The following is a 14,428-nucleotide window of genomic DNA, read 5'->3' on the forward strand; positions in this document are numbered from 1 at the left end:
GATGCACTATTTTTTGTCTTTTTTTTTAAAAGATTGTATTTATTTATTTATTTATTTGAGAGGGAGAAAGCAAGAGAGCACAAGCAGGGGTTGTGTCAGAGGGAGAGGAAGAAGCAGACTCCCCACTGAACAGGGAGCCCAATGTGGGGCTCGATCCCAGGACCCTGAGATCATGACCTGACCCAAAGGCAGACGCTTAACCCACTGAGCGACCCAGGCATCCCTATTTTTTAACCCTTCTTCTCAGGAAAAGAGACTCTCCCCAGAGTCGACTTAGTAAGTCATGTATTTAGCAACTACATTAACTTTTTCATGGTATAATTACCTCTTCTTTAACCACTCTTATCTTAAAAGATGTTGCAAAGTTCTCTAAAATTATCAAAATATAATTAGGTCACAAAGCCAAACCAAAAAAGAAAACACAAGATATTCAAAGAATAAAACTCATATAGCTAATGCAAAATTTTCCAAATTTTAGTTTGTAAACCCAGAGAGTCCAGTCATTGAAGGTAGTAATGGCATATTTCAATTTTTATTTTAAAAAAATCAATAAAATCATTAAATAAATTCTTTTTGCAGGGACTCCTGAATGGCTGTCAGTTAAGCATCTGCCTTTGGCTCAGGTCATGATCCCGGGGTCCTAGGATCAAATCCACATCAGGCTCAGCAGGGAGTCTGCTTCTCCTGCCTGCCACTCCCCCTGCTTGTGGTCTCTCTCTCTCCCCCTGACAAAATCTTTCAAAAAATAAAAAATAAAGCAGAAGGATATATGGAATGCCCACAACTATTAGTAAAAATTACAGGTAGGTTTCAATTTTTCAATTGCAGTTTTTCAATCAGCTCACTACTACCAACTAGCCACTAGGCTAGTGTTGACTTCTGAGCTTTCTGAAACACCATCAATCAAGTAACTGTTATTCAAAATGGACTTTAAACAAGCAAAAGTAACTCTAAGACACAAAGTAATGAAAATAATAATTATGCTCCAATACTCCCCACTGAACAGAAAACTACATGTTTCTGAAGATGTCTCTAAGTATCAAAAGTTGGTGCTTAAAAAACAGCAAAATATAGTGACTTCTACATCCAATTTGGTTTTTGATTTAGCACATTCCTAAAGAGCCACTTGCAGAAAACTGCTTGCAAATGGCAATCTGATACATTTCTTAGCATGTCACTAGGGGGTGGGAGTGGGTATTAATTATTATGATTTAAGTGGATTTTCTTAAAAGCTTAATATAATTCCAAGGGGCGCCTGAGTGGCTCAGTGGGGTAAGCCTCTGCCTTCAGCTCAGGTCATGATCTCAGGGTTCTGGGATCAAGCCCTGCATAGGGATCTCTGCTCAGCAGAGAGCTTGCCTCTACCTCCCCCTCCCTCTCTACCTGCCTCTCTGCCTATTTGTGATCTCTGTCAAATAAATTAGTAAAATCTTTTAAAAATTAAATAAATAAATAAAAGAATTCCAAGTATCAGGTGCCATACCAAGTAATTTAATGAACATTTTATGAAAACTCAATCCCAAAATTCCTCCAAAAATATAATTTTTAATTTCTTAAATAAATCATACTTTTCTGATACAATTAATTCAAAGTAAATTAAATAGTGTAGGCTCTTAAATTCCTAAAAGCTGAAAACTGTCATTAAATTAGAAATATTACCAAAAACTATAATTATAATGTACTCTACAATACAATCTTTAATAAAATGCCACTTTAATTTTTTAAAGTAATATCATTTGATATATATTAAATATTACATTTAAATTTTATGTATATATTATATAATACCTACATTACTAATTGATCATTTTTTCAAATTGCCCGCCTGTGAATTGAGTTCCGAAGTCACAAAAGGTTGGTTAAAAATACTGGTCTAGGGCGCCTGGGTCGGCTCAGGTCATGATCTCAGGGTCCTGGGATCGAGTCCCACATCGGGCTCTTTGCTCAGCAGGGAGCCTGCTTCCTCCTCTCTCTCTCTCTGCCTGCCTCTCTGCCTACTTGTGATCTCTATCTGTCAAATAAATAAAATCTTAAAAAAAAAAAAAAAAAAAAAAAAAAAAAAATACTGGTCTAATATATAATAGTTGATTATATTATCTTTTTACTCATTACATTTTATTAAACCCCTAGAATTCTAGAGGTTTAAAACAAGTTAAAGAATAAAATAAAGGTATCACCATATTCCTGACTCATTATTAAAGTCAAAAAATTTATAAATAGCGTCACCTAGGTCGCTCAGTCAGTTAAATGGCTGACTCCAGCTCAGGTCATGATCTCAGAGTCCTGGAATTGAGCCCCAAGGCAGGCTCTGCACTCAGTGGAGAGTTTGCTTTTCTCTCTCCCTCTGACCCTCATGCTCTCTCTCTCTTTCTCTCTCAAATAAATAAATCTTGAGGAGCGCCTGGGTGGCTCAGTGGGTTAAGCCTCTGCCTTCAGCTCAGGTCATGATCTCGGGGTCCTGGGATCGAACCCCGCATCAGGCTCTCTGCTCGGCAGGGAGCCTGCTTCCCTCTCTCTGCCTGCGTACTTGTGATCTCTCTCTCTCTCTCTCTCTCTCTGTGAAATAAATAAATAAATAAATAAGATCTTTTAAAAAAATTTTTAAATAAATACATAAATCTTTTTTAAAAATTCTGTTTGTACAGTTGATTTACTTTTGCAACAAATAGCCAACTTATTTAATGAAAGAATACAAAGCTCTCTCTCACATAAGAATATGCATGGACCCTCTGTCACTCTCACCATTACTTAATCACAAGCTTGTTTCATATTAATGTTAAGTATTCTATGAGTATATGGTTTTGCATCTGATAAAAATCAAAGATTTGGTAAGGAGAGGATAATAAAAATGCTTTCTATGACTTCTGAAAAGCCAAAGTGCTTAACAGTATGAACATAAATATTTCATAGCATCAGAGTCTCTGTTGGTGTTCATACTTAAAAAATGCAAATCATATTTGGATCTCTGGGAAGAGACCCTTCATTTCTTATTCTTAAAAAAAAAAAGAAAATAAAAACAGTATGCAATGATAAATGCTTTCCCAAATAGCTATTCTCTTTCAAAATAAAACCAAGATTTATTTTTATAACCATTTCATAGGGATGTGGTTTATTACTATAACCCTATTAACAAGGGCCAAGAGAAACATGCTTCCTAAGAATTCTCCTCATTAATGCCACTTACTCTCTTGAAAGTATAATGTACTATAATACCAAAACCATTTCCCCTGGTAACAAGCTTGTAAAATTCATTAAAGGCTAAAGGGAAAAACAGTAGTATTAACAAAACAACAGTTTTAAATGCTAGTTTCTTGAAAAGAGACAAATCAACATATCAGTGGTACCATGATACCCCTGTTTAATATCTGTGGTCCTTTAGAGTCCTAGGATATCAAAGACAGAGTATTCTGCTCAAAAATCTGAAAATATTTTTTATCAGTGTTATGATACCTGCCTATATTTTGTGTAAAAAGCTAAGAATAATGTCCAGAATAACTTAAAAGGTCTACATTTTGGCCAATGTTTACATAACTCATAAAATCCCCTTTTCTTATTCAAACATCTTCCAATCATCTCCCATTTTGAGCAAGCACACCTTCCTCCCATTATCTCCTCTACCACCATAATGACCCACAGTGCCTCGCTCTATTATCAGAAGAGAGAAGAAATAACCTTCATTCCTAAGTTGGTCTTGATGGTCTCATCATCATCTTGCATCCTCTCTGCATCTTATGAAATATTACAATACACTTATCTATTCATGATGAACAGAGGCATGTATAGCACTAACAGATCACATAAATACAAAAATGAATTGAGTCCTATATGTAAACAAAATGGTGAAATATTCAAAGAAAAATGGGAGCACATAAGTCATTCCTGGTGGTCTCAATTAATAAGTAAGAAAAGCAGGATAATGAAGGTCTGTGAAAAAAAAAAAAAAAGCCTAAAGGTAATACAAAATTGATATATAAAAACAAGTGTATTTCTATGCAATTGCAATGTTCAATCCAAAAATAAAACAATTTCATTTACAACAGCATCAAAAAGAATAAAGAAACTCAGGAATAAATTTAACAAAAGACATGCAAAACTTACATTCAAAACTACAACATAACTGTGGAAGAAATTAAGACCTAACTAAACTGAAATTCATGAACCAGAAGGCAATAATGTTAAGATGGCAATACATCTCACGTTGATCTACAGACTCAACGCACACCACATAAAAATTCCAGCTGGCTCTGAAGCATCTGGCTGGCTCAGTCAGAAGAGCATGCAACTCTTGATCCTGGGGTTGTGGTTCGGAGTTCGAGTCCCATGTTAGGTGTAGAGATTATTAAAATAAATAAATAAACTTGAAAAAAAAATCCCAGCTGGCTTCTCTACAAGCTGATCCTAAATTCACATGGAACTGCGAAGAAGGAAAACAATCTTGAAAAAAGAACATGTTGGAAGCTCATACTTCCCAATTCCAGAACTTAACTACAAAGCTACAATAATCAAGGCAGTGTGGTACTGGTACTGGTACGATGACAGACATACAGATCAATGGAACAGAACTGACAGTCTAGCAATTAACAGTCAATTCATTTTCAACAAAGGTGCTAAGAAAATTCAGTGGGGCAAGAACAGTCTTTGCAATTAAGTAGTTCTGTGACAGGGGATATCCACATGCAAAAAAATGAACTTGGACCCCTATCTCACACCCTATACACCAATTAACTCAAAATGGATCAAAGATCTAAATGTAAGTACTAAAATTTTAAAATTTTAGAAGAAAACATAAAAACAAAACCCAAAAAAAACCCAAAATATACAACATAAAAAACAAAAAAATAACCTCATGACCTTGAATTAGGTAATGGTTTCTTAACTAGGGCAACAAAAAAGATAAATTGTACATCATCAAAATTAAAACTTTGTACTTCAAATGAAAGACAACATCAAAAGAGTAACAAGACAACCCTCAGAACGGGAGAAAATTTTGCAAATCACATGTCTGATAAGGGACTTGTAACTAGAATATAAAAAGAAATCCTATGACTCAAGAATAAACATTTTAGGGGGGTGGGGTTATGGACACTGGGGAGGGAATGTGCTACAGTGAATGCTGTGAAGTGTGTAAACCTGGCGATTCACAGACCTGTACCCCTGGGGATAAAAATATATGTTTATAAAAATAAAAATTAAAAATTAAAAAAATAATAAACATTTTAAGGGGCACCTGGGTGGCTCAGTCAGCTGAGCATCAAACTCTCGGTTTAGGCTCAGGTCATGATCTCAGGGTCATGAGACAGACCCCACTCATGTAGGGCTCCACATTCAGTGGGGAATCTGCTTGAGATTCTTTCCCTCTGCCCCTCTCCTTTTTCCTGTTCACACACATACACACTCTTTCAAATAAATAAATCTTTTTTAAAAAAACAAGAATAAAATAACATTTCTCAATGGGCAAAGAATACAAATAGATATTTCCTCAAAGAAGACATACAAATGACCAATAAGCACATGAGAAAGTGCTCACCATCACCAGTCATCACGGAAGTGCAAATCAAAAGGACAGTGAGATAACCACTTCTTTATTATTCAAATAAATAAACCGTTTATTAATGTTTATTTACAACCATTTATAAACGCTTATTAACCATTTATTTCCTGTTTCCTGATGCTTTGACACCTGGGTCCCTTGAAAGTATCCCCAGCCCTGGGGCTGGCTAATTCCTAGAGATAGCAAAAAACTCATCTGCTAGCATACCTTACAGAAGTAAACCAATCTCAAGCCCATATTCCCAACCACTTCCTTTATGGGGTTCTCACCCTCAGGGCCATCATCCACATTGCCTAATCACCTACACCAGAGAGGACAAAACCAGAGACGGTTCCTACGCTCCAAAGCCTGTCGCAACTGTTCAAACCGGCCAATCCTAAACGTGTTTGCTCTGCCTCACCCATTCCTCTCCACAGAAACCACAGAAAAGGCTCTTGTCCATGTTTCCCCTCTGCTCGGTCTCCTGACTCTGGTGTGTCTCATTGTGGCCCTGGGTGGCAAGCCATGTCTCCTATTTCTAGAGATCTGTGAGTATAATAAACTTCTTCCTTCATGACATTGCCATGACTCAGTATCTTATATACCTGATTAAAACAAATCCCAGGTACCCTTAAGACAACTTCACACACACCAGGATGGCTATAATCAAAATGACAGGTACTAACAAGTGTCAGAGACAATGTGGATAAATCCTCATACATTACTGGTGGGAACATAAAATGGTACAGCCGCTTTGGAAAAAAGTTCAGCAGTTTCTCAAATGGTTAAAAATCTCTGCCCACATATTCAACATACTTACACCTAAAACCCACCATACCATCACCCGCCCTGCTATTCAATTAAGCCTCATACTCTACCATATACAGAGAAAGTATCTATAAAGAAAAAGTTAGACATTCAAGTGCTTGCCATACATAACAACACTGAAGAAAAAAACATAATCAGCTATAAATTCATTATTTTGAGCAAACAGACATCCTAAATCAAATATACTGCTGGTGGTTAAATTTCTAACGTAGGTAAAATGTTGAGAAATAATCACTAAATTATATCAACAAACAATTACATTTCCATATACAATCATTTACCATTATAATAAAAATAAATAATTCCATACCTTTTTCTCCTTAGACTTCTGTGTAGTATGAGAAGGGACATTCTCATTTTGGTGAACAAACTCTTGCGCTACAACTGTTTTTACAGGGTCTCCTTCAAGGACACAGTTTAGAAACTGAACTGTGTGTTCTAATGAATAACTGTAGAGAGTTACAAACATAATGTTAATTTAAAAAGCAAAAATTATGAAAACAGTAACACTAGCAAACCTTCAAACATTTTAGAAGAATACGAAAAATTGGTTTACTTCTGAGTTTTAAACATGGACACTATATGCTCATTACGTATCTCAGAGACTCAAGAATGATCAGAAGGAAACTATTAAATAATAAGCTCTCAAAAACTAATTTTTGTAAATGAAGACCAAAAGGTAACATACTGATAATTAATTTTTCTGATTCTTTTTTCCAGGTAGATCATCCACAACAAATCTTACTTTCATTTTATCACCTATACTTCTCAGGCCCCTTGTTGGGTTCACACATGGTTTCAGTTTCCTCCAAACATCAAACACAGACAACATATCTTCAAATTGACATTTTTATTGCGTGAAATTTCACTTTTTACTTAAACTATAAGGTTCTAATCAAAGAAATTCTAAGTAGGGACACAGAGAGGAAATATACTATCTTACCTCTCACCCCTAATTATTTAGGCACATTTCCATGGAGATTCTATATTTTATGTAATATAAAATTTTACAAATTGACATAGACATGAAATACTTGTGTTCCAATCTCTAAAGAAACTCACTCCAAAGCAAATGATTTTATACTGCTATTATTTCAGGCTATTTATGCTTCTGATCGCTCCCAGTGACTACATAATGAAGAGCTGACCACAAAGGAGTATTTGTGAAATGTGCTAAACAGTGATCCAAAGTACTGTGATATTTTGCTATTCTTCTTGATGGAAAACCATTTTGGACTACCGGTTTAGCCCTCTGATATTGCGGCCTCAGATATGCTCCCCAAGGAAAGGTTCCTAGGGGCTGCAAGCTACCAGCAATTACCACCCTAAATAGCCCTTAAAATCACATGCTTTCTTACTCATGGGACCAGAAGGCAATATCCACCAGTGATGGTGGTAGAGTAGGATGGCCCTGGAAGATTACAGCACAGGGACATGTAATCAGTAACTGAACCCATCTACCCTTCTGAAGGGTAAATGTGAAGCTACTGCTAACTGAAAAAATTATCCAGCTGCCAGCAAACAAATGGAAGCAACTGATCACCTACCCTAAAGGGCCTGACTGACCCTCATGAACCTGGGCCATCACCAGAAAGGACTCACTCAGCCCCACTTCCTTGCCCAGGGAACCAAAACTCTGGGTTGTTTCACATCAGGCCATCTTTTATCAGCCCATAAAAGAGAGTTGCCATATATCAGTGCACACTCTCCTAATCCCCATAACCTTGGGAGATTTTAACACATAACTCTTAAGAAAACAGCCAGTTAGGGAGCAAAAATAAATAGAGAAGTTGTTTATTAGAATAATACCATTTAAAACCTGATTTAAGTGAATGTTTAGAACTCTACATACTTAAAAGAGAATATTCTTTTTCAAAAGCACCTTTCATGTAATATCTGTAAAAACTGATCATGCATAAACCACAAAGAAAATCTTAAATTCTAAAAAGAACTCTTCAGGCCAATTCTTGTACCTCAATACAACAAAACAAAATAAATAATAATCCTCACTCTACCTACCACTAGAGACATCAAACCATTTAGAAAATTAAACCCTCTTAAAAAAAAAAAATTAAAAACTTTTGGGGAAATGAGAAAATCAACTTGAATTAGAGATTATTTTAAAATAATGAAAATGAGGGATGCTTGGATGGTTCAGTCAGTTAAATGTCTGTGTTCACTTCAGATCATGATCCCAGGGTCCTGGGATCAAGTCTCATACTGGGCTCCTAGCTCAGCAGAGAGTCTGCTTCTCTCTCTGCCTGCTGCTCCCCCTGCCTGTGCTCTCTCTCTCTCTCTCTGACAAATAAATAAATTTTTTTAATGGAAAAAATAAGGAAAATGAAAATATTATGTATCAAAATCAAAATATTATATATATATCAAAAACACTATACAAAGAAAAATTCATATCCTTAAATGTATTCTTTATTAAAGACTGAAAGGAAACAAACTAACCAGAGTTGAAAATATATCAACAAATTTTAAGAAAAAGGAACTATCAAAAACAGAAAGGAATTACCAAAATTAAAAACAAAAATAAATGATGTGAAAACACAGATCAATAAACCAAGAGCTTGTTCTTTAAAAGGGCCAATCTGATAAAGAGCAAAAACAACACAGAGAAAAAACATCAGGAAAGGAAAAAGGGATACAACCAAATACAAAATGTTTTCAATTATCAAAGAATATTTATATAACTTAACAATAATAAACTCAAAAATTAAGGTAAAACTGATTTTCTAGCAGACAAACTACCAGAAAAGATTCATGAAAAAAGCAATCTGAATAAAGCAATAACCTTAAAAAGATACTAAAGATTCTAAAGACCTTCTCTCTGAAAAGGCACAACTCCAGAACTTTCAAGGTACCAACTTTAAATTTTCTAGAGCATAGAGAAAAATGGCAGTCTTTCCAGATTATTTTATTAAGCCTAAAGCCAAATAAGACCCTGAAACCAAAATCTGACAAGGACAGCACAAGAACAGAAAATCACAGGCCAATCTCATTTAATTACTGTTGTGAAATCTTGAAATCAATTCCTACACTGCATTTAGAGGAAAAAAAATCAGAGGTGCCTGGCTGGCACAGTGTGTAGAGCATGTGACCCTTTTTTTTTTTTTTTAAGATTTTATCTATTTATTTGACAGAGAGATAGAGAACACAAGCAGGCAGAGCAGCAGGCAGAGGGAGAGGGAGAAGTAGGGTCCCTGATGAACAGGGAACCTGATGCAGGGTCTGGGATCATAACCTGAGCTGAATGCAGACGCTTGACCTACTGAGCCACCCAGGTGCACCAAGGGCACATGACTTTATCTTGGGGTCATGAGTTTGAGGCCCACATTGAGTATAAATATTACTTAAATAAACTTAGAAAAAAAGAAAAAGAAAAAATCAAAAACAAAAACAAAAATCTGAAGGTAAAATAGGTTTTATTCTAGAAACTCACTATTATGATTAAAATACACTAAAACTAAAGAAAAAATTTATATTCGATTCTCAAACGATTATAAAAAGGCATGTATTCAAAAAACCTCTTGGGGCCTGTGGGTGGCTCAGTTTAACCATCTGCCTTCGGCTCAGGTCACAATCCCAGGGTCCTAGGATTAAGCCCCGCATCAGGCTCCCTGCTCAGTGAGGAAGTCTGCTTCCTTCTCTCCATCTGCCTCTCCCCCTGCTCATGCTCTCTCTCACTCTCTAATAAATAAATAAAATCTTTAAAAAAAAAAAAAACTCTTGCTAAAATACAAATTTAATACTAAGATTTAAATACATATTATTCAAACCAGAAGTATCCCTAACATGCCAAACATCCAATACACTGTAATACTATGATAATTAAAACAACATAGTGGAAACCCAAAGAACTCAACAGAATTGAAAAGTCTTTAAAAGAAAACATATATTTTGGAATATAGCAAATAGTAGTGTGTATATTTTATATCAGTGGGTAAAGATGATCTATTCATCTCAATTAAGTTAAATCTCTACCTCATACCATACACATAAAATTTAGAAAATTTAAAACTCCTTGGGTAAATGGGAAATGCTAGATATGTTAAAACTTTTTAGCTATTAAAAATACTGAAGAGAGGTGCCTGCGTGTCTAATTGGTTAAGCGTCTGCCTCCAACTGAGGGCATGATCCCAGGGTCCTGGGATGGAGTCCCAAACTGGGCTCCCTCCTCATCAGTGGGTCTGCTTCTCCCTCTCCCTATGCCCACCCTCACTGGTGCTGTCTCCCCCTCTCTATCTGTATCAAATAAATAAATAATCAAAAAATAAAATAAAAAAAATAAAAACACTTAAGGAATATTTTTATAATACTGTGATAGGACAGATGTCCTAAAATGACATGAAACCAAAAAGGAAGTGATTTTCTGATAGAACATAGGAATTAAAATATGTATAGACGCAAAGAGACTATCCTAGGTTAAACAATTAAGTATCAGGGTAGAAAAATAATTATAATCTACAGAAATAAAGATAACTACACATAACATATAGTGAGTTCTCACAAACGTCAAAAGAAATACAAAGAACCAAACAGAAAACCAGCCAAAATTAATGACGAGAAAAATAAATTAATGAAAAAGGCTCAACCTTCCTAGTAATCAAGAAAATTAAAATTTAGGGCACCTAGGTGGCTCAGTGGATTAAGTATCTGCCTTCAGCTCAGGTCATGATCCCAGGGTCCAGGGATCAAGTCCCACACTGGGCTCCTGCTCAGCAGGGAGTTGCTTCCCCCTCTGTCCTTCTCCCTGCTTGTGCTCTCTCTCTCTCTCAAAAATTAATTAATTAATTTTTTAAAAAGAAAATTTAAATTTAAACAACAATTTTATCCACTAGAATGGCGAAAAATTTAAAGATTCTTAATATCCAGGATGGGTTACACTATCAGTACAGAAAGCCTCTATTAAAAAAAAAAAAAAATTGACATTAGCTCTAAAACTTTTCAAAGTGTACATTCTAAACCAGCAATTTCACTTTAAACTAGCATACAATAGCATTCATCCATGTGTGCAAAAACGTATGCTCAAGGAGGCTTCCTGGAACTGGTTACCAATTTTTCTTGCAGTCAAAAAGGCCATAAAGAGGAGCACGCTCAAATTATAGTACTTCTGGGGGGAAAACATCCACCTAAGAATGACAACTGGGAATGTATTTTACATGTCTTTTTTGTCTTTGTAAAAAAGAAAAGTTGGAAAGACTGAAAGAATACATTTTATATCTGGATTTTTATAAAGATGGCCATTAGAATGGAAAGTAAATAGATAAATCTTAAAAAAAAAACACTTTAAGATTACTATGGAATACTCTATGGACTTAAAGCAAATTACTAAGTATGGACTAGAAAAATAAATACCAACAAAACTACAAAATAGTATATAAAGCAACCTATTTTTGGTGAAATATATATATTTTACATAGACAAAAAAGCAAACAATACACATGTAAGCACATACACATCAGTGGACCATGAACCACTTGTCAAAACCTGCTCACTTTCTATATTATGTACATTGCACTTACGTAGTTTATAATATGCCTATTATGATTTGTTATCAGAAAAATTAAAATGATATGCTTTCAATTACATCATAATAGAACCTACAGATAATCCTATCACTCACTTGTGGTCCTTGAAAATGTCCACCAGAAAATTTTGGTTAATGGCTGGAAAGATCTTAAAGAGCTGCTTCTCCTTTAGTTTAGTGGCACAATCTTTTTCAAACAGAAGTGCCTCCCTTTTCTAAAACAAACAAACGAGAAAGACAAAAGTCATCCTTCAGATGGAATTTATAAAACTAATTATGCTGATCCAAAAGCATGGTTATTTTGTTGCAAAAAGATTAGTCATTTAAAAGCAATCACAGACTTTCTTCACTGATTAAAGACTGAAATTAGTAATGTAAGTATTCTTGCATTATTTATTTATATCCCATTTTTTGCAAAGTATTTGAAGCTGTTCACTTATATACATACACAATCACACATATACAAATGTGTGCAAGTGTATATAAATATATATATACTCTCACATATACACACTCAGCACAGTCATATTATATTAAAAAAAGATGAAGATACATATTCATATACATACACACACACATATATAAACAGGATATAAATAAATGAAGAAGTCAGAGTACAGAAAAAAAAGCAAGAATATAGGATAAAGCTAGCAAGTAAAATTAGTATATAAATGCATGCCATAAAATCCTGTACATTGCTAAATGTGGGCCACAAATTCAGTTCTGAGCTTCTCAGTGGCCAAAGCAAAGGGGGAAACAAAGATTCTCAGTGTCCATAAAATAAAAACAAACCAGTTGCTCAGGAGAAGTACAGCTTTTTCTGGTACTGAGACCTGAGAGAAATTTCTCCCATGGGTCCTCATAAAAGGGACACTGTGTGATGCTGTGAACAACGTCCTCAAAAACATATTCTCCTCAATGGGCAGAAACTACAACGTACAAATAAGTTGCAAATTCAGGTTGAGAGAAAATCTTAAAATTCACAATTTAAAAAATTTTCACAAACATATTTACTCCAAAATAACTGTATGAGAAGTGTCGCTGATTGTTATTTTTTTCACAATTCGTAAATGGGATCTGTTTAAATTGCCAAACTTACCTAAAGAACTTACCTAAATAAAACATGCTTTTTAAATTCTAATCTAGGATTATGGTAAACACTCTTAAAGTTGATTTCTAACTCTAAAACAATTTGTTGACACTCTGATGTAAGTAGTAATATTTTTGTTTGCTATGAAGCTGCTAATGTTTGAAAAATAACTTCTTATAAAATTTCAAATGTGACTCAAAAATATGAAAATTACAATAATCTAGGACAACCCTAGAACAGTTATTGCTTTTGAAGCCTAACGTATTTAGGTCATTTATAACACCAAACAACAATAAAAGAGGATCCACAATAGGTGACAATCTGACCAGAAAGAGAGACTAGTAGAGTTGAACACATCACACATCACAAGAGTAATGGAAACAAGCCACCTCAAGAATTAAAAATATCTCATGTTTTATTTAAGATATACATTATAATCTGAACTTAATAAAAAAATTCAGTTATCAGATTTACTGGCACTCTACCAGGTCATAGAGTTTCTAAACTACAAATTCTAAGGTCTCATGACTGAAACTCATGACCTTAACCATCTTATTATTATTCTACTAATATATCATGCCTAATGTTTTATTTTATATTCTTTGCTTAAAAAAATACAAAGCATATTTCTCCTTTGGAGACAAAGAGTGAAAAGAAAGCAGCTAGAAATTCTTTTATTGAGGTTCTACCTACAGAGAAGTCCTTGGGACAAAATAAGTACAGCTTCTATCACCCAACCCATAGAAAGATAAGCAAAAATCACTGATAGAAAAAAAAATGCATTAAGTTGGGAAGTCAAAGATACTCATCTGTTTGCTATTATACTGAGAGATTAAAGGGCAGATTAGAACCACAAAGATAAGTTTCAGTAGTAAAAAAGGCATTTCAACAAAAGGTGTCACACTATTTGGGCCTAAGTTCTAAAATTTCCTTATTTCTTTAAGTAAATGCATTTCTCCAATTTATTACACATATAAATAAAGAGGATAGGTGAAACACCACATTATAAGACCCTATCAAAGAAATTGTTCCTTAGGTTATGTAAACATGCAAAAATAGCAGCATATTTCCAACTGATTAACAAGATAACTGGGGAAAATAAATATGAAGGTGGAGGAATCCCACCATTCTTCTAATGTCCCAATTCTATGTATTTCAGCCAAATGTAAAGATGCTCCTTTGAGTAGTCAAATGAGTAAGAAAGTAAAATGTTTAAGATCACCATTTAAAATTTACTTCTTTTCTTTGAGAATTGGACTAACTAACTTCTAAGGTCTTTCCCTTTTTGGTTTCTGAAATTCTCTAATACTAATTCTCAGAATTTAAAAAAAGGCTAAGAAGAAATAGAAAAGAAACCAAATTCACTTATGGCTTCATAAAACTTGATATGGTGAATAAAGAACAAAAATAAAGTTTCTATTTGAACTTATTTGATTAAAAAGTT

At 34.5% G+C, this 14,428-nt stretch overlaps 1 protein-coding gene across 7 annotated transcripts in view; it reads right to left on the reverse strand.

The window, feature by feature from the left end:
• Positions 1-14,428, reverse strand: part of N4BP2 (NEDD4 binding protein 2) — an 83,676-nt gene that overhangs the window by 12,748 nt on the left and 56,500 nt on the right. For 6 of the 7 annotated variants that reach the window (XM_082728859.1, XM_082728858.1, XM_082728857.1 and 3 more), the window contains 2 exons: positions 11,991-12,109; positions 6,669-6,807 (listed from right to left, as the gene is read on the reverse strand). In XM_082728859.1, the coding sequence (XP_082584985.1) occupies positions 6,669-6,807; positions 11,991-12,109 (258 nt within the window). The remainder of the gene's footprint in view (positions 1-6,668; positions 6,808-11,990; positions 12,110-14,428) is intronic. The other variant, XR_014311210.1, reaches the window with a different exon arrangement.

This window comes from Mustela nivalis (assembly GCF_964662115.1).
Source record: "Mustela nivalis genome assembly, chromosome: 4".
NCBI lineage: Eukaryota > Metazoa > Chordata > Mammalia > Carnivora > Mustelidae > Mustela > Mustela nivalis.